The sequence below is a fragment of the Gobio gobio genome (genome assembly GCF_949357685.1).
Source record: "Gobio gobio genome assembly, chromosome: 16".
In the NCBI taxonomy this organism is placed as follows: Eukaryota; Metazoa; Chordata; class Actinopteri; order Cypriniformes; family Gobionidae; genus Gobio; species Gobio gobio.
The window spans coordinates 29,063,850-29,085,459 of record NC_137109.1 but is presented as its reverse complement, the minus strand read 5'-3'; the positions used below and the strand labels follow the sequence as shown (position 1 = coordinate 29,085,459).

The 21,610-nt window shown below is 39.1% G+C and overlaps 1 protein-coding gene across 8 annotated transcripts in view; it reads left to right on the top strand.

Moving 5' to 3' along the window:
- mbnl3 (muscleblind-like splicing regulator 3) overlaps nucleotides 1-21,610 on the top strand; it is a 55,725-nt gene that overhangs the window by 6,004 nt on the left and 28,111 nt on the right. For 4 of the 8 annotated variants that reach the window (XM_079839148.1, XM_079839153.1, XM_079839147.1 and 1 more), the window contains exon 2: nucleotides 8,967-10,062. In XM_079839148.1, coding sequence (XP_079695274.1) covers nucleotides 9,889-10,062 — 174 coding nt within the window. In that variant the 5' untranslated portion in view covers nucleotides 8,967-9,888. Of the gene's footprint in view, nucleotides 1-3,643; nucleotides 3,862-8,966; nucleotides 10,063-21,610 lie in introns of those variants that run through there. The other 4 variants (XM_079839149.1, XM_079839146.1, XM_079839151.1 and 1 more) reach the window with 2 other exon arrangements.

The window sequence follows — 21,610 nt, the reverse complement described above, 5'->3', positions numbered from 1 at the left end:
TGGCTATAATCGTTCCAAAAATAGTGCCATTCAGTGGCGATCATCACTATAGATCCGCAGCCTTTATTCTTGAGGACTGAACAGGTTCTGCTCGATCATCTTCACTAAAATGTTCTGGGTCTGATTTGGGCTCAGATTGGTATGGTTTTATTGACGCCATCGTTTCTAATACTGACCAAATCACAGTCTACCGGTAAAGGGCGTGACGTTTCCAACAAACGTGCACTGCGGTTAGCGAATCACAACACACTGGGCCAGCTAACCAATCTGAGCCCATCGCGTATTTTTGAGGGACTGGCTTCATACAACCCGGAAAGCATCAGACCGTTTTACAAGGAGGGACAGAGCAGTGTAGAATAAAGGTCAAATATATGAAAAATAATGATTTTTTTTTTAAAACGAAGCATGAACACATGTTACAGTGCACCCCACAAACACAATCAAGCCTTCAAAACAATGTGTTTTACCACCCCTTTAACTAGTTGCTTATTAGCATGCATATTACTAGGATATTGGCTGTTTATTAGTTCTTATAAAGCACATATTAATGCCTTATTCTGAATCTGCATGACCATATTCTACATACCTTAATCCTACCCAATTCCTAAACTTAAACGCTAAAACAAACTACCTTACTAACTACTAATTAAGAACAGTAAATTAGGAATTTATTGAGGCAAAAGTCATAGTTAATAGTGAATATATGTTCCCATACTGAAGTGTTGCCTATTGTATTTGTCCTCTTATTTGTAATTTGCGTCTGTGTTCTTATTTTTAATAACAAAGATAAAATAATGAAATAAAAAAGGCAAATTAGTTTTGCTGTACTGCTCGACCAATATGAAAAAGAATTGATTAAATCGTGAATCTTCCTGAAAAAAAAAGATGTTCCCACGTGCACACCACAGGTTCTGGCACGTTTGCCACTGACTCCGTAGACTTTGCTCTTGCTTTCATTCTCCCTATAAAATGAATGATAAGAACAGACACTAAGGTTACTGTACACACATGTCCTCATTTCCCCTTTCCCGCTTTGCTGGACCAAATATAGTAGGTTATGCCATATGCTTTGAAATGGCAATAAAACGGGGTGCTGGGCTGATAAAGCAACAAATGATCAAACATCGAGCAACTATAATATTGATTGAGCTGTCATATTTAGCTGGCTTGCTGTAAATATCGGGTCTTTACTGAATCTATAAGAACTAGACTATTGCGCTCTATAAATATGGCCACTGCCCTCTTTTTTCGCAAGTAGGTTATGACATGCTCAGATTGTGTTACTCACAAATGAGCTTTTAACCACTATTCTGTAAAGTGCAATGCACCATTTATCCAACTAAATATCAATTGGGTGCATTTGCACAAATGCAAATGAGGATTTGGGAAAGTCTGCGCTTCATTTAAAATAGTTGACCTGCTTTTGAACATCTTGGGATGTCTATAAATGCATAAAGTTATGTATTTGTCTTCTTTGATCTTGCACTTCTCCTCGCAGTCGTCTTGATTCTCCAGTTTGTTGTTGCAACATTACACTGAGCTGGGCAGAGGGGAAGAGGCTCAGGCTGTTGTAATGTGTCATGTAGCTCTAAGCCTATGATTTTAGAGTTTGTTTGTGCTCTCCAGAGCGCCGTACGTGTCTCTGTCCTTGCTGTGAGTTTTTGAGCGAGCTCAGGCAGCTGCATGTTTTTATGAATGGAGGCAGTGGGGCTGTAATAGGCTGAAAGGATTATATATACTTAACCTAATTATTTTTCCCTGTGGCTGGGGGCTTTTCTCCTCTACCAGTCCCGTCTCACAAGCTCTTGAGTCTCAAGACCTGTCTCCAACATGTTAGACCCGGCATGTCTCCACCTAAGCTGTCAGAACTGTCCATGTCTGTTGGGTTTTCTTTAGCGAATGCTAACAGAGAACTATTTTGCATTGCTTCCTTTCATTAAGGGAAGTACGCACATGGCTTAATATCGGTTACATTTGGGTCATACTTCTGCATCAGATTCTCTGCACTGATCAGCCTTGTCCTTTAAATGTCATTCAGACAGTTTGTTCCCTGTAATGGTCAGGACAGTGTGTCTATTCATACGATTCAAACATTTAAATAAGTATGCAGCCGTCTTATACTGATTGAAACTCCTTTTTAAAGGGATAGTTCACCCTAAAGTTAATATTAAGCCATAAATTACTCACCCTTGTGTTGTTCTAATACCATGTGCCCTTCTTTCTTTTGGGCACAAAAGGAGTATTAAAAAAAAAATTTCTCGTGCTCGTCCATATATTGGTAGTGAATAGCGACCAGCATCAAGCTTTATAAAAAATAAGCAAAAGTGTCACATAATGATCCCTTGCGACATGTCTCATATATTCCAAGTATTCTGGGGGTATATTAACAAAAATGTGACACGAAATACAAAGCCTAGAAATCCTCAAAAAGTATCTGTGTACAAAAGTTAAACATCTCCGGACTGGAACTGTTACAACTTGAGTGGTTTTTCTGGATGAGAGGTTGGGATTTTCATAAAAAAATACTTTACATTTCATATCATATACCCCCCATTTGATCCTTCTGTATGTATGATAACTACGTGTGAAAGAGCAAAATTTAAGTTGTTATTAATCAGATAATTTTGTCTTTTCTAAACCGGATCAGTTTGATTAATGAACAAATAATTTTTGGGGGAAATATACCTTTAAGAAAAATTTCTTCTCTTTAAAACTCTTCTTAAAGAAACAGTCCACTGAATTTTTTTTTATTCTGCCATAATTTACTCACCCACATGAAGCCATCAAGCTCCAAAATGTTGGCTCTTTTATGATGCTTTATGGTGCTTTTTGTCATTTAGAAGCTTGGAGAATCAGGAATGAACAACATGAAGGTGAGAAAATAATTTCTCACACTTTCCATTTTCGGATTAACTACCACTTTAAGAAAAATACATTATGAATAGACAGCTATTTGAAATCATATTAAAACAGCAAACCAAATTCCCCAAAGCATGACTCTATTTCTGAGAATACGTGTGGGTTCAGTTTCATTTCTCCTTTTACTTTAGATCTATTTGCCTGTGATTTCACCTCAGCGAGATAAGCAGTGCCAAGGAGACATTTGAAGGCAAAGTTCACCCAAAGATGAATAGTCTGTCTTGTCTTCATATACTCGCCCTCATGTTGTTCCAAAACTGTATTATTTTCTTTCTTCTGTGAAAATATTTTGAAGAATGTTGGTTTTGGTCACCATTGACTTCAATTGTATAGACAAAAGAAATTACTCAAAATATCTTCCTCTGAAGAAAGAAAGTTGTACAAATTTGCAACGATATGATGGTGAGTAAATTATGTAAATGATTAGTGTCACTAAGAAGCAATACAAAGGTTAACTTTGAGCTACTGAACTCTCAGTTCACCGTGAGAAATGCTGCAGTACAAGCTGCAGCAGGCAGAATGCATGTGGGGAGCATGTGCTGTGCTGGTGGAGCTGCAGTATGTGCTGGTCATGCTGGGCTCGCCTTGTATGCGTCAGCTCTGTGGTATGAAGGTTATGTTGTGGCGCTCCAGTGCTGCTGAGCGCTGCAGTGCGTTGGAACAGCAGACTCCTCTCTTTCCTGCCCTGACCTCTGCCAACTGACCCTCACACTCCCACTGCCGTATCTGCGGACGAGTATGGCAGAGGCGGAGAACCAGATTCAATCATGCGTTGGTTCTGCATTTCATTCCGAAGTAGTTCGTTCACTTGCTTTTCTGGGCTTATTTTGGAAGTCTGTGCCACAGGCTGTCAGAGTGGCAGTGGCGGCAACCCCTATTGAAAATGCTTGTCATTTGAATGCTGCGACTGTTTGCCTGTCGTCACCTTCCCAGCATTTCAAGGTCAGCTTTAGTTATTATGAATATGAGCATGGAAGTGCCGCATTGCTCTATTTTCCCTATTCACACATGAGTCATGTTCCAAATACTGAGCTTCCATGAAAAATAAAACGTTCAAAAGGCCCTGTGGCCTTTGGTTTATTTACATAAGCAAAATGTTGCACTCCGGTGGGACCTGAAAAAAGACACGTCTGCAGAATGTTCTGCAGTTTTTTTTTTCCACATTGTAGTCTGTTTGTTTACCTCAATTTAATTATTATTCCTCCTAGTACACGTTAATGCTTGATTCTGTCAATTTGGTACATGAGTTACAGTGAAGGGCTTTTTGAAATTGGTTAAAATAGACCTCAAATGAACACTGAACGATGTTTACTCTAGTGATCACTGTAATTATTTCACCTAGGGCAGCTGTTGTCATATTGATCTGTATAATCGATAATTCCAAGATCTAAGATAAGCTCATTCAGCAAGTGTGTCTCAAATAGACAACACATTCTGGAGACTGGTTTTCTGGTTTTTAAAGCATAGTAAGTTTACCCAAAAATTATTTTCATGTCAGTCTAAACCTGTGTGATTTTTCTTCTTCTGTGGAACACAAAAAGCAGATATTGAGAGAAATGTTTCAGTGTCTTTTGGTCTATGAAATGAAAGTCAATAGGATCTGATTGTTGTTTTGTACCCCATTGACTATCATTGACTTGTACGTTCCACAGGAGAAAGTAAGTCACAAAGGCTTGGAACAAAATGGGGATTATGCGGGTTAATAAATTGACAGAATTTTTTTTAAGGTCGCAATGAAACCAATGTAACCTATAAGTTTTCTTTCGTATTGTGTCTTACATCTGAGTAAAATTAATTAGCGAAAAAATGTAGGGCAAGAACTTTTATCTATTAGTTATTGATTGATTTCTGGAAAGGCGGGCTTGGCGTCCAGCATACAGTCACAGTTTAAAAAAAATTGTTGAAGAAGAATCGTTAACAACACTTTCAGAAAAAAAAATATTCAAAAGCTGTCACTGCGATGATACCCTTTAAAAAAATTCTAATATGTACCATTTATGTACACTGTAAAAAATTAATCATGGGTCTTGTAATTTTCACAAAATAAATGTTTTATGTTTCCTTAATAAAATTGTGGTTCAGTGTTGTATTGAGAACATTTCACTAATAAAACTTAAGAGATACATTTTACAATTTTTTTAAGGAAATGTTTAAGCTTAGGTTAGGTTGTGGATAACTGCATGTTTACTAATATTATAAAGCATGCTGCTTCGTTCAATGAGCAATGACAGTGTGCTAGCAGCATACAGTCTATTAATTGTATAACGTAACTCAAAGTCAGATATAAACAGGTCATTTCCATTCACTCTATTTTATACCCTTTTCTAAAGTCAACTTAAAATAAATAAGCAGATTTCACTAAAAATATAAAATAATTATGGAGATTTTACATGATTTATTCAGGCAGATTCCATTAAAAACAAGCCTTAAAAACTACTAAAAAATATTATGTGTAATATTGTTACCATAATTATTTTAAGTAAATAGCACATAACATTTTTTTACAGAATACTAATATGTACACTTTTGGTAACAATGTGTACCTTTAAGGTACTAATATGAACTCTTTAGGTACAAAGGTGTACCTTTTGAAAGGGTACCGTGACCATCCCAATGACAGCTTTTGTAGCTTTTTTTTCTGAGCGCAAATAAGATCAATGCCATGGATTTACAAAATAAATAAGGTGAATTTTCATTTCATGCCAACTTAAAGCATATATCATTTAGCAGGACTAATGTTATTTCTCACAGACAGACAGTAGGTGTGATTTTGTTGACTTCTCAGCCTGAGACTGCTTTGAACATTAGTGCAACTTTAGTGTCTACAACATTAGTGTCTACAAACCACAGCAAGGTTTTGTTGAAAGATATTTGTTTCTCAAACGCCCATTCTTCTGCTATACATTCTAGTTATTGACTTGATTCTTGTGCACACGCGGTGGCTGAAGGACACTGCTACAAGTGCGATGTGAATACAGCTCACTGACCTTGTAGAAACAATACACACTCGCCACCTTCACACTTCTGATATTTACTGCCTCCTTTGTAGATCTGCGCCAGAAACTCTCGCACACGTATAGCGTGCTGTATATCCTCCGCCCAGCCACCTTCCTGCTGTAGAACATCAAAGTAAACCGTCTACACACAGCCAGCACTTATGCTAGCCTGTATAACAATTGTACTACATATAGCTGACGTTATTAGTATTGAGCACAAGGTTATTTGTCGTCTTGTCTGTGTAAGTGTGCATTAGAGATTGTTCTGTCTGAAGTGCATCAGGGTTTTTAAGACTTTTCTAACGTTATTTGTAAAGTATCTTTACAGTTCAATGCAAGTTAAGATGCATCTAATCTAGCCTATATATTTTTTAGCAGTGTGTTACTAGCTTTTTTCAAAATAGTGCAGCTTTTCAATTTAACAAGCTAGTTTTTCCAATGTGCATTAAAAACGCTGCATTGCTGTTTTTAATGTCACATTGTATTGCATGCTCAGCTCAAGCAAGCTGAGGCACCTCATATTCTGATTCATTTTTGCATCGTTCAGATGGTTTATGAAACCATAAATTAACTAATTACAGTCCCTGACCCTGGTATCATTTTAGTTCTTTGATAATGTGAAATATTGAGAATGATATATTAGTTATCGGCCATCAATAGAGATAAGTGTTATTTTTTTTTTAAATATTGGTACCAGCTGATATTACATTTTTTTACTGTAAATGCTTATTTCCCCTATTTTTACATTTAGATTACCTTTGCCTTAATCTAATGCTCACTTAAAATTAAAATGGAAATGAGTATCAAGAATTGAAATCTAATTTCCAAATGCATGTTATTGATCTTTTTTTGTAAAAAAACAACAACTACCTTTTCAATAGAAAATTAACTAGTTAAGAGCTAGTTAGCTATAACTAGTTTAACTTATAAGTAACCTTGGCAAGCTACTGTCAAAGTACCTTTGCCAACACAAATTGTCTTGCTTTTTCACTTTTTTTTCACTCGTCCTTCTAGATGAAACAATATACCTTTCTTCTAATCTAGTGTTATCAGCTTTTATGCCTGTACAGTAAATACAGGTTATAATAACTAGGCCAGACCTCTACACCTACTAGTCAGATTGCGTTTTGCCGATCTACTTTACATTAATAATTTACTTCATCACAATGTAAAATCAGTTCAACACATCTATTTATAACAGGTTCCATTGATTCGGGGTGCGTGTGATCGTTAGCTTTGCAAGCCGTGAAGATAAAAATCATCCAATTTGGGAAATAACGATGATTATCATTGCGAGGGGGATTAGCAATGGTTGGGAGGGCAACGCTTGTACTACATATTAAGGTAATAGCGGCGTTTGTGGAGGGAATCAGACACGGCGGCTGACGTCATGGCCACATGTTCTCTTCACGGATCACCTCTCCGTTCACCTGCTTGCATAGAAATGAGATAATTGGCCTTTCACTGTGCATGCAGGAAGCAGGTGTGGCTGAGGTACGATGCTGCTCTGAGACAGAGATGTGCTAACCTCAGGGCTGACAAACAGCTCAATGCAGGTCTGCGTTCCCTGGGGGGGCGTCTTCATCGATCTTACTGTAGGGCTGATATTGGGGGAGGGTGCGCACATCAGCCTGCTGTAAAACCTACTTTCTGCTTTGCCTGGTGTTACGTTGCGCTGCATTTAGTGCCTTTGTTCTTGTAGGTGGGTGTCATTAATTAAATTTTCTCTTCCGATCTCCCTCTTCCCCTCACCGCATTGCTCTCCTTCTGGACCGTTTTTTCTGCATGCCCCCCCCCCCCCCCCTCTCCTCCGTCTGTGTCTGTCGCTGTGAGACACAGGGACGGATAATATCTGCCTTAACCTCTCCTCTAATCCCTTCACTGTCTGCTCGTTCACCTCTGCTTTATTTGTTTTCATTTTCCTGTCCTTTTATTTGTTTAGCCATCCCTCCCTCCCTCTTGCATCAGGTCGAGTGTGCTTGGTCATCACAGCATTGATTATTCTTCACTGTACTGTCTCTTTCTCCCTCTCAAGGGACCACATATCAGCTGTCAGACCCACCCAAGACACCCACTCACAGCCCCCTGTGGCACCGCCCCCTGTATTTCACTTCTCCACCCTTGCAACGCGCATAGAATGAATGCGATTAAAGATCCATTCACTTCTCCTTTCTTTTCCCTTCATCCTCACACCTGTGACTCCAACGAGACGGCGCAGCGATTGCCTATATGTTAAAACCTTATCCGTTAGTGCTCCAGGGAAGCAAGAGAGCCACTCTCCTTCGGATTCAGCCAAGGAGCAATGCAATGACAAAGAGGGTGGGGAGACTAACGATTGATATATTAGGCTCCTCCCGATTGGCCAATCTACCTTGCCCGGTTGCATCGCAGCTGCTGATTGGTTGTTGCAGTGTTCTGTGCTCAGCAGCTGCAGCTATGGGGATTTGCCCTTCCTCTCAGCTGCTCTACTTCCTTTTTGTCTCACAAAAGCAGCGTTCAGATCCTGAATGCTGAGAGTGGCAATCGCCACATAGTTTATGGCCTCCGCAATGAGCAGCGTTTTGTTTTGCGCTAACTTTCTATAACTTCCATCTTCCCCAGAGTCATAAAGTGACGTTGCGGTCTCTCATGTGCTTTCTCTCTCTCTCTCTCTCTCTCTCTCTCTCTCTCTCTCTCTCTCTCCCTCTCTCTCTCTCTGTCCCTTTCTTTGCCTCCTCCCTCTTTTCCCTCCCTCTATCTCTTAATCAAGACACAGCCTTTGCATTGCTGCCTGCCTCCTGTCTGCACTCCTCCTCTACCTCTCGTGCACTCTCTCACTTGCGCTTTCTGCCATGCGCTTTCAGCCTCTGTTTGTCGCTCACCTCTGTATTCCCCAGTTACAGGTTTGCAACATAAACAGCTGCGGCTTCAGGCATTTGCCTTGTCATTTTGAACTTTTATTGCTTGTATTTTGCAAAATATTCCTTTTGCAAAGTGTATTTGCAGTTCTGAACAGGACAAGCTGTTTTAACTGAGTTCTGTTGATTTTGTTTTTTGTGTCTTTTCACAAAGATAGGTTCTCCTGCTGCAAGAGGACTCTTAGAAGTGCGTGAGGACACGTCACAGTGCGATGGAAGGAATGCAGGGAAAGCAGGAGGGATGAGAAAGCGATTCAAGTAAAAGAAGACTTGCATCACCATAAAGTGCCTCATCTGGATGCTGCGGAAGCCCTCCTCTGTGTCCGCACACCCATCCTGACTGGTCTCTGCTTCGGAACGCTCTTTTCCCCGCTGACTTGAGCGAGCGTGTGCGCTTCGCCTTGGCTTGGGCTATATTTCACCCTGACAGTCAATCAACCCATTTGCCTGTTCCTCGATTCCAACTTTGCCTGCTCGCCATTTCACCTTATAATACAAGGACACCAGTCGATTAGTTTCCCTTTTGGGCTCTCAAAGTGTTTCTCCCCTCACTTCTGCAGTCTCTCCATCCCTTGTGACCCAGACATGCAAGCATCTTTAGGGACTTCTGCGGCTATGGCAACAGGGCAGGGGGTTTCGGAAGCCTAAAATTAGAGAGAGTCCACTTTACATCAATGCAAGAGAGCTATTTTAAACTCAGTGCTCCAGAGGGTGAGTCTAGACAGTGGGACGACCACTGCAGACAAATAGAAAGTGCCGCTCTACTTTACTTTTAATGCCTCGTTTTCCTGGACGGCAGCCGAAGATGCACCGCAGCATGTCACAGTGACCTACCCCACCTCAGCACTCTCGATTAGTCGCTCTCCCTACCTGACTTTAAGCTTATCTCATATTCTCGTCATACTTACCCTTTGGTTAATCACCAGACTATGCCCCCTACCTGTCAATAAGAGAGTTTGGTTTTCATCTCTAGGCTGGTAGTTTGAGGATCTCCTCGCCACTGTGCTCATTGCTTTATCACGCCTGGCTACCCCACCCAATCCCTCCGCTCACCCGCCACTCGCCGAGGGACAGCCATGGCCGTCAATGTGACCATGGGCCGCGACACCAAGTGGCTGACGCTGGAGGTGTGCAGAGAATTCCAGCGAGGGACCTGCTCACGCTCGGACACAGAATGCAAGTTTGCTCACCCCTCTCGCACATGCCACGTGGAGAACGGCCGTGTCATCGCATGTTTCGACTCACTCAAGGTAAATACACGTGCACACATTATTATTGCACTGTGATATATTAACTATAAGGAGCATTATTTGGTGTTTTAGTGCAGATTAGACTCACACACGATATTTGGTCATGTTGTCAACACCTCAAGCTCTTTTGCTGAGTAGTGGTCTCTCTCCTGCTGATGTCTTGAAATCATCCTTTGAGTGTATGTTTGTGCCATCCTAAAACACTGCAACCTCTGGTCTGGGATTGATTAGTTATGTGACTTTCTTTTTTCAATATGTCATTATGGCATATTGATTAACTACCAATGAATGCTGGTTACGTCCCTGAGTATTTACATGGTATTCCAAAGTGCTAAGAATGCCAAGGCATATCCAAAAAACAAACTAATACTGTTGGATTATCAACAAAATAATCCATGGTGATTTTTGTTACTTTTTTGTGTTTATATAATGCACAAGGAACAGTTCTGTCAATTCCGCCATCATTCTCACAACTGTTTTCAGTATTGGTAATATTTAGAAATGTTTCTTGAGCAAAAAATCAGCATATTCAAATTATTTCCTAAGTATCATGTGACACTGAAGACTGGAGTAATGATGCTAAAAGTTCAGCTTTGCCATCACAGTACTTTAAGTTATTATTTGCCAAAAATCTGTCCAAAAAGTAGGAACTAGATCAGATTTGTGAATGTTTACTGATTCTTTAAAAAAAAAGAATGATTCAGTCATGAATAGGACATCATTGGTGGATGTAAACATTTTTAGTGAATAACAATTTAATGTTATTCTTTCACAAATCCGTTATATGCCATTAGAAAATTTGAATTAATTTTATGATGCATTCTTGGAGCTTTTGAGTATTTTTTTAGTGCAATCCTCAGACCCCACAATTGCATGTGTTGTAATTGCATGAAAGATAACCAGCACATTAAATAATATCTCCTTTTGTGAATATACTAATAGAGATTTTGAACATCAATGAGTAAATGCTGACAAAAAATTTGAGTGAACTGTCCCTTTAAAATTTCCATAAACAGAATGTTTTATTGTTTAGCTTTAGGTGATTTGGTGATTTATAAGATGAAATGTTATACCTTTTATCTTCTGAATGTCCATGCTAATCTCAGGAATCAACTCTCTCGACCTGTGGGCCAATCAGGACTCACATTAACCGTGGCGCTGAGCATTGAGCTATGAGCACAACAAATGTGTTTGTGTGTTTATGTCTCTGCTTATGTGTTTATGTGCAGTGAAAGAGCTAGACAAGGCCCTCTCTGTCTGAGTGCAGCAACTGTCTCCTCTTTTATTGAGCTAGAATGTATTATTTGGCCATTTTTTGGCTGTGGGCAGCATGTGTGGGGGAGCTCAGGATGAGGAGGAGTTAGAGAGAGAGAAAGCTACATGAGGCCTAGCAACAGCGCCAGCTGACTGGATACAGTAATAATCCCTATGAAGTGTGTTACAGTTGTTAGCACTGGGTGCCAGTGACCTGTGTAGATTAATTGCTCATCCAAAATTTGATTGTTTTAATCAGTACAGTAAAAGCAGCCATCCGTCACTATCTAAATACTCAGGGTTAGATTGCTGTTATGACTGAGAGAGACAAAAGCTAGAGGAAATAAAAAAAGAAACTGTTTGCTGTTTATTCTTCATGATCTGGTGTGTGTATGTGTGTGGTGCCTGCTGAAGTGCTAAGAAGAGGTGCACTTAAAGTTGGCATGAAAAGGAAATTGCAATAGTCTTTTCTTCCCTAATGGACATTTATCAGAGTGAAACAGCTTCTTGAATAAGAAAAATGTAGGGCGGAACTTGATTTTGTTAGGTGGATATTGATTGGATCGTTGTCGTTTGCTAATTTCTGTTATCCCATGTGAGTGACAGGTTGTCCCGCCTACATGCTGATGCACATGTCATCAGAGAAGAGATGTTGTAAGGGGAGGGGACGTTAATGTTTTTGATGAAAAATTACTAGGGCGCATGTAAAAAAAAAAAGAAGAGGTGTACGGATAAATCTTTTATATTATAAAACGTATAGTTCTGGTCCTTGATGCTGATTGGTCGTAACCGTGTTTTATTTATGATGACCGCTTCACCGAACAGATTTGTGTATCACTTCGCAACACCCTTAGTAACCAACCACACTTAGCGACATAAGCAATCAATATACTTCATCTATGAAACTATTGCATATGTATTTCATATGCGTTATGTCTGCATCATTCACCTTTCATTTTGAGGGAATATTTAAATGTTTTCAGGTTTGGTACTGTATGTAATCAGTGTACTGTATTTTGCACTGTTAAATAATGCTTCTTGAATCTCTTGAATTATCGATTTTGATTTCATAGTAACTTTATGTGGCATTTGAAAAAATAAATAATCCTTGCGACTTTTCAACGCACAAGACAAGCCTTTGCATGTGAAACCTCCATGATAAAAAAAACTTGCGGATAACCGTGCTCACATGCTCATTTTAGGTGCATTACACATTTGTTTTAGTTGAGGAGAATTAAAAACAGAAAGTCATCAGCAACCACTCAGTAACCACCCGGAACACCCTAGCAATAGCGTAGCAACATGCTAAAAAAACATGCAGAACACTTTAGCATCTAGTGTTGTGGATGGTTGCCAGGGTGTTGCTATGTAGTTGCTAAGTTGTTCTGCACTTTTAAAAAGCTGAAAATCTTGTAATTTATTGTGCAAGATCTCAGGTGTTGAGTGCAGCCCCCTTCAGTCACAATCATTGCATTTTTTTAATGTTAAAATAATTCCAACTTTTATCTCCAGACCCAATCTCATCCCCACAGGCCACTCTCTCCTCTGCGCCCCTCCACACCTCTTCTAATTTATCGACATCCACTAATGGCTGCTGTTCTGCCCTTTTTTCCACTTGCACCTTATGCACAATGTCTTGCTTTTTTGCTTTTCGTTGACCATTAATCTGGTTTGGTTTGAAAACGTATCAGGGATGCATGAATTAGGCAGTCAGCTACTCTATGTAAATTTGATTCAGTTATTGATGTAGCACAGGCTTCTGTCTGAAAAACTAAATCAGGAGGTACTGTCATTGACTGCGTCTTATTCACATGAACATGAGTTGAAAAGCTATTTTTAGAAAATAGGACAACTAAATGGACACTGAGAGACACTGTTCCAGGAAGTACGTTTAACGGGGACATTTGGAAAACAGGATTTTCCTTGCTCTTTTGCAATAAAAGAGTTGACTTACTTAGTACTATGTGAATATTAAAGTACCAATCAAAAGTGTGGGGGCAGTTTTTTTATGTTTTTGAACGTTTCTAATGCTCACCAAGGCCGCATATATACTGTACTTGATTTAATATATTCTAAAATGTAATTTATTCCTGTGATGGCAAAGCTGTATGTTCAGCATCGTTACTCCAATCTTCAGTGTCACATGATCCTTCAGAAATCATTCAACGTGATGGTTTACTGCTCAAGAAACATTTCTTATTATCAATGTTGAAAACAGTTGTTATGCTTAATATTTTTTCAGGATTCTTTGTAGAATAGAAAGTTACATTTACTTAAAAATATAAATCTTTTGCAACGATAGCTACGTTTACACGACATCCTTCCAATTGATGAAATTTGATCATAGTGTTTACAGGAATGCTAAATAAGTGATCGGGTATATGTGCATGTTTAAATGTCACAAGCTTTAAATAGGATTTGTTCTTTTGACATGCGCACATTTGATGAATATACAGAGTTTCCCGCTGTTTGCACATACTAGCCATCCACCTTTTCTTAATATTTATCTATTTCGTGTCCTAATTAGGAGATGACGAGCATGTTAAAAGTAAAAATGTCCCTTCCCACAACCAAAACAAACGGTGTGTAGATGAGAGTCTGAAGCAAGGATTTCTGGGACGACATTGTCCTGCACTACTTTAAACAATAATGTAGGAATGGGTGATACCAAACTTTTCTAATTCGATACGATACTGATGCTGATACTTTTTGTTAACATTTTTAACGATACCGATACTGATTATTTCTTAAATGGGTATGTGATTTTTCAAAATAATGTTCATTTTTAGGGGGAAAAAATTATCCTTACTCTCATTACATACATAAAATGACACATTAATAACAAATTTATCACAAAAGAAAATATGAGCACAATTAAATAAAAATGTGTGTGCTAATATAGGTGTAAATATAATCTAATTGAATATATGAATAAAATAAACTATAAATTCCATGCATTGCATTTTGCTGTATATTTGTCTACAGGTGAAAAGCAGCAGCACACCAAACTATGTTTCACTTCTGCCATTCTCTCCATCTCTCTGTTTAATGCAGAAGTGAGTGTCTCTGTGTGACTGTGCATGGCTGGACGCTCGCTTCTCACAGTCATGTGACACAGCTAAATATGTCAGGGGTGTTTTGGCACAAACAAACAATACTTAAAACATTTGAAAGTGATGCAGAAACCCACGTTTTGTATTAATAAAATTTTAACATAATTATAAAAAAAAAAAAAAATTTGATACCAAACAAGTAGCTTGTGAGTATCGATACTGTAGTATTGATGTTCCCATCCCTATTAGAATGACACGACAGTCATTTACAACAACAGCTTGTTCAACAACAACAGCTTGTTCCATATTTCAAACGTCATTAGGCCATTTCTACGTCATTGCACATGCGCAGAACTTTACAGTTTTTTTTCCAATCCGATCAAGTGTTTACATGTCTTAACAAACAGATTAGAAAAGGTTTAATACACATGAGTCAGACAACAGTGGTGTTGATAGTCTAATAAAAGCAAGTATTATACATGGAGTGGGTTGCCTTATGGGGCCACCATGTTGAAATCATATGATCAGTTAAATACTACTCACTTAGTGGTTACTCTTGCTTTGCTTAAAGGGATAGTTCACCGAAAAATGAAAATTAGACCATGATTTACTCACCCTCAAGCCATCCTAGGTGTATATGACATTCTTCTTTCAGACGAATAAAATTGGAGTTATATTAAAAATGTCCTGGCTCTTCCCAGTTTTATAATGGCAGTGAATTGTTGGGTCATTTTTGAAGTCCATAAAAGTGCATCTAGCCATCATAACTGCTTCACGTGGCTCCTAAGGTTAATAAAGGCCTTCTGAAGCAAAGTGGCTCATTTGTGTAAGAAAAATATCCATATTTAAAACTTTATAGACTAAAATAACTAGCTTCCGGTGGTCAGCGGTACTCAAGTTGACTTACGGTAAAAGAGTAACCCCTGCCCTGACGCCATATATAGGAGCCTCGAAAGCTTTGACGCCTCTCGCGGATAGGGCTGGGCAACAAACTCAAGCCCCTCTTCTCTTATATTGAAATCCTCCACCATTTCTCTTTAAAAATGATCGTTTGACAGGTGTTTTGTTTTGCTCTATCCTTTGCGCTTCTGCGGTTGTCAATACGCATGCGTCAAGGGTTCAAGCCAAGGGTCAAGGCTTACTCTTTCACCGTAAGTTGACTTGCGTACCTCTGAACATTGGAGTCATCAAAATCTGTTGGCTGTTCTCTGTATGTTTTTCCATCTTCTCCGGTCGTGTTCATATGGAAAGAGCTTATTTTGTCCATTAGATCGAAAGATCTGGAAAAAAAAGCCCATGCATTTACCTGCCCAAAGACCCTCCCCTCGAAGACATCAGGACAGAAGTGGTTGAAAGTGGACAAAAGAGATGGATTAAAAGACCAAGTGTAAACAGGAATGTGTCTCCCTCATCTACAGGGCCCTAGACAAATGCCATATTGCCCATCACAACATAAAGAAGAGTTCACCTTTAAAGATACAGTAGCCAGAAAAGCCTGTTTAATTTTAAGGTAAATTGTATTTAAAAATGAAATGATTATGTTTTTGGCACAACATATATTTTCTAAGATTGTTGGGGAATACAATCTCTTTAAGAATAGGCTTTTTGGAAAATCGCCATTATGAAAAGGTTCAGCGCTCAGATTTTAATTGAAGTTTATTGTGGTTTAATCAGTCTGCTTTCTCCATTTGTACATTCTCTTTTTCTTCCTCCCTCTCCCTTTCTTCCTCTCTGGCCAATCAGTAGTTAGGAGACAGCATGAGGCAAAACTTACTCTCGGTTGCCGGGTGTGTTACCATGACGACGCAGAGGAGATCCCTGACCTAGTCCATCCTACATGACATGACTTACAGCTTTTCATCTCTGCCATTTTTCTTCTCATGGGGACACTGTCAGAGCCCTCCGCACATTTCCTGCATCTCTCTGTGGTGACGACCTGTGTTTTCTGTATCACTGTGTACTATTGAAATGAGCGGCGTGTTCTCATTGTCTTCCAGAATGTTAAAGCTTGGCTGTGAGGCTGGTTCTCATGTGTGCTTTGGCAGGATCACCTGTCTGCTCCTTCGAGACAGTCTGCTCATTACCCACACACTCCCACAACACACACTGCTGATGCAATTGCTCTCAATGTCATTGTGTGAAAGCGACATACAAGTGTCAGGGAACGCCATTAACAATGTTACACAGATCTGTGACTGTGTACATCCTTGCATGTGAATGTCTTGCCTATGATGGTTTTATAGAGAAGAATTGAAGCGGGGTGTCGTTAGGCATCTTATCAGGCTCAGACGGCACGCCCACCGACCACCCCATTAACCACTGAACCAGACTGTCTGATGCATGTGGCGCACAAAACCAGTGATATCAAGTATTTGAGTAAATGTAATTAGTTCCTGTACTTAAAGGTCCCGTTTTTCGTGTTTTTTTGAAGCTTTGATTGTGTTTACAGTGTGCAATATAACGTGTTCATGTTTCGCGTGTAAAAAAACACAGTATTTTTCACACAATTTACTTATCTGTATACCGCTGTTTTCACTGTCCTCAAAACGGCTTGAAAGATTTCCCTGTTCTATGAAGTCCCTCCTTCAGAAATACGTAACGAGTTCTGATTGTGCCAGCGGTTCCCGTGTTGTGATTCGACAGCAGCTTAGCGCACGCAGAGCGCACGTTACCGGAAAGGTCACGCCTCTTACCATAACGGGGATGCATGCGCTCAATGATCTCTAAGTACAGCGTCCCTGGGAAAGCCAAACAAAGGTGACTTGACTCCGGGATAAAAATAACAGCGTCTCGACGACATGGCGACAAACAAACTCTACAAACGCAACCGAACGCAACACTTCCTCTACTCCACGCGGGAGCAACAAGACCACGCCCCCTTTTCCGCGTACTCTTGTGGGCGGAGGTTATGCTGCGTTCCAGGCAGGTTTTGAGCCCGTAAATTACAACTTCAAACCACGACTCACGACTTTGTAGTGTTCCAGGCAAAGTCACGCCAAACTGCCTGAGCGCAAGGAACTGTGTGGTAGCTAGATGTAAACAAAGCATGGCGGACCGTACGGGGTGTATGCTCATTTACAATCATTTCTATCGCCAAAGGTGCTTACTCCTTGCTTATTTGAGGGAAACGGAGGAGAAAAACGGCGCAGACGGCAAGAAAAGCTGTTATACCTTTTATTTTACGTTATTTGTATATTTGTTTCATAAACACTGCATCCGTAGGGGACTGTCATTGTTGCTTCGCGGGCTATGTGACGTCAAAACTCGTAACTGGGAGTACATCGATCTAGTACGAGTTCACGGGTGGGAAGTCACGGGTTTGGCTGCCGTTCCAGTGCACTTTCACGGGTAGAAGGTTGGAAAAACACGGGTTACGAGTTGCCTGGAACGCGGCATTAGTCGACAAACTGTTCTACTGACGTAATTAAAGCAGGATGTACAGAGTTGTAGTCCCAACCAGCCGTTCGCTGTAGGCTTTGAAAGGGAACTTCTGTTAAATAAAATATCTCGCTTGGCATTGAACTTTGAGCTTTATAATTTTACAGGTATTATATATGCTCTAACAGCAACATTACACACTAACTAAAGTTTGAAAAATGGGATCACGAAGAACAGGACCTTTAAGGATCAAAGATAGTAGCAACTTTTACTCTCTGCTTGACTAAATTGTTTAATGAGTATATGTACTCTTTACTCCGATCCATCTATGATAGCAATGTAATTTCTCGTTTCGTTTTGCATGGCACCTAACAGTTTATTTCTGCTGCAAAATAAGTATCGCCATCTACAGGGCATTGAAGGTACTATATCTGATGCGTTTTGCCCTTACCCACCCAAAATTGTCGACAAGGCTGCTTTATGTGAATGTGAGTGCATTAGCAGGTAGTTGTTGAATCACAGGTATTTGATTTATGAGATCATGTATGAGTTCATGACTGCAGCCGGTGATCTTGTGCGAGTAGGCTTTCACTATTTAATTTTAGTCAACATTATTTTATGTATCCATTATATCGAAGATACCTTTTTGAAGGATATTGGTTTACTTCTGCTCTTTTTGAGCACTTAACTTGAGACTTGAGTGTTTGTAGACATTTAAGAGGCTGTTGTGTCAACCTTGATTTATTGCAATTTTGAGGTGTTCAATTCTATTTTGATTTTAAAAAAATGAACATTTGATTGCTCTCCTCATAAATCAACTGTTTCTTGTTTTTCACTGACATATCACTCAGATGTTGAGGACTAGTGCATCTTTGAGCCTACATTCAGTAAAAGTTCAAATCAGATATTCACGAGGCGTTAAGCGTCGGCGATAAACGCGTGCGAAAATCATCCCGGTGTGAACAGGCCTTTAGAATTTTACTCAAGTCATATTGGAATTGGTGACTTGAACTTGTAATGGAGTCATTTTCACTGCAAGATATCTGTACTTGTACTCAAGTATGTTTTTTTTAGGTACTCTTTACACCTCTGCACAGAAGTACTTTCTTGATTTGGCAAGCTCTAATATAGTAAATATTACATTTTCTCTGAAAGAGATTGTGATCATAGAATGTATACATTTTCAGGAATTTGCATAGTTGTCATTTTAAGTCCGCTATCATAATTAATCTTTAATGTTAATACAGCCAAATGCATGTGTGAAAATATGATATATTTAATATAATGATTTTTTAAAACTATGTTAAATACATTGACATGTTTCTATTGGTAATTTAATAATAATATATAATAATCGCTCTACTATTTAAAAGTTTGGGGTCAGCAAGATTTGTATTTCTTCAAAAGTGACGGTAAAGGCATTTAGATTGAAAATATTTTTAGTTTTTAATGTATTTTTGATCAAATAAATGCAGCCTTGTGAGCATTTAAATCATACTGGCCCCAAACTTTTCAACTCTAATGTATTTTAATACATTTATACTGTGTTTAGTTGTTTAAATAATTATTTAATGAATTTAATAACAATGTTTGTGTATTGAAAATATTTTGACCTTTAAAAAAACCAAACAGTGTGAATCCGGTGCATAGGCTACCACCACACTGGTCACGGTGAGATTTTAGATGGATGTACCTGCATACTCTTCCAGTAGGTACTGATGTGATTCTCAGATGGAATGATGCAGGGAGGCCTTGCTTGTGTTCATGTACTTTAACACACTATCACAGGGTTTGCAGTGAATGCAATCTTTATTTATAGATAAACGCTCCACATCTGATTATATTGAGCTTACTTCATTTACAAGCTAGCCAAGGGCACAACTCCTGGCCAGAACAGGCTGTGATGAGGACATGACTTGCCATCTGACTACGTGCGACTAGGTGTTGTTAGGACCTGTGTGTGTGGGAGTTGCATTGAATGATGCAGCAGTTGGATGATGGAACATCTCCAAGTCCTCGATGGCAGCAGCCGCAGCACACATTGATCACCTGGGTTTCCGCGGGGTCTTAAAAAGTCTAAAATTTTAAAATGTTAGACCTTAAAAAGCCTTATATTTGCTTATGTATTGAGTTCTAGGTCTTAAATAATTTTAAACAAGTCTTAATTAGGGGTGTGCATGAATATTCAAACTGTAATTAATATTCAAAAAATAAATATACTATTAAAATTTTACTATGTTGTTTTACTGGCCGGAAATGCAGTGAAACCATGATAAATCCCTAAAACTCTCAGTTATAACTAAATTCACTGGGTGGTGCTGTGGAGTGTGTTAATTTGATTGTATTTGATCTAGTGGTGGGTCGTATCGGCGTTAACGTGCTGCGTTAACGTGAGACTCTTATCGCGCGATAAAAAAAATATTGCCGTTAATCTATTCTCAAAGTTGGGTTGGGTGCTGGGTCTATACTACGCAAGCTATGATGACTTTCACCTTGATATTTTAGCGCGAATGTATTCCTAGTCGTATGCACTGTAGGGGCGAGAGAACGAGTCTTCGAACCTGTGTGTATGCCTACTAGTGTTGTCAAAAATATCGATATTTTGCTATGTATCGATGCTGAAATATCTGAAACGATACAATACTCATTTTCTACAGTATCGATATCAGCTGCGCTCTCCTCACCGACCGACAGCGAGTTGACATGCACCCGTCTCCTCTCATTCAGTCCGTTTAATCCTCTGAACATTGCGAACGGGTGTTCTGCTGGATTTTTCCTCATGACAGCGTGTTAGTATTGGTGTGACCGGTCTGAATTTCGCGCGGGGTTCTACTCATTAATTCTACTCATTCCCGCAGATTTCGCGCTCGCATCTGAAGCGCACACACATACCGTAATAAAGCCGCCTCTGACATACAAGTGCAGAAATTAGCTCCTTTTTCCAGCTTATTAATGGTCAAATACACTCAAAAATGTCTCAATGCCCATCTTGGTGAGTTTTAACTTAAACACAGTCGTAACCAACTCACAGGAACAGTGTTTGGGATCCATGCGTGCGTCAGGTCTTAAAGGGACAGAAGTTATTTATTATTCAAACTACAAAAAGACAAACGATCACTTACGAGCACAGATATTCTGAATGCCTTCGGCAGAATTCAAATGAGCCATTTTTATCTAGATTAATCTAGATTAATTCCAAGATTACAGTGAGATTAATCTAGATTAAAAAAATGTATCTATGCCAACCACTAATTTGATCACATAATGTTGTCGTCTGCCTCGCAATTTTTGGAATTACATAAAAACAATATAAACACGATAACCGTACTGACTCGAGTGTATGTACGTTCTGCACGGTTTTTTCCCTACTCGTGCTGCTTGAGCTTTATAATGCTTTTATTCTTTAGGCATATATTTTTTTCGTTTACACATATTGTTTAATGTTTTGAACTGAAAGAAAACCTTAAGATATAACGTAAGCTTGTTGTGTATATTGCCTAATCGTAAGCTTGTTCAGAAATGAAAACTTGATGAATAAAAAAATAACGTCTTTCTCATTTTAGCAAATGAGTATATTCGAATATTCGTTTTTTTTATGAGCCCAACTATTTGAATACAATATTTAAAAAAAATGCTCATCCCTATGCTCATCCCTGTCCATGTAACACTACCTCTAATGTTCATTGAAATGTTCTCACAGCGCTTTAGAATGTGTGTGCTTGTGTTTGTTTGTTTTTTATTCCGGGGTGTTGTAGTTCTTTCTTTCACTACTCGAAATATAATTTGCTGTATTACGACTAGAAATGAGACCAACATGCATTAAAGCCAGTCTCTTTCTGATTGTACCACAGACACATAAAACT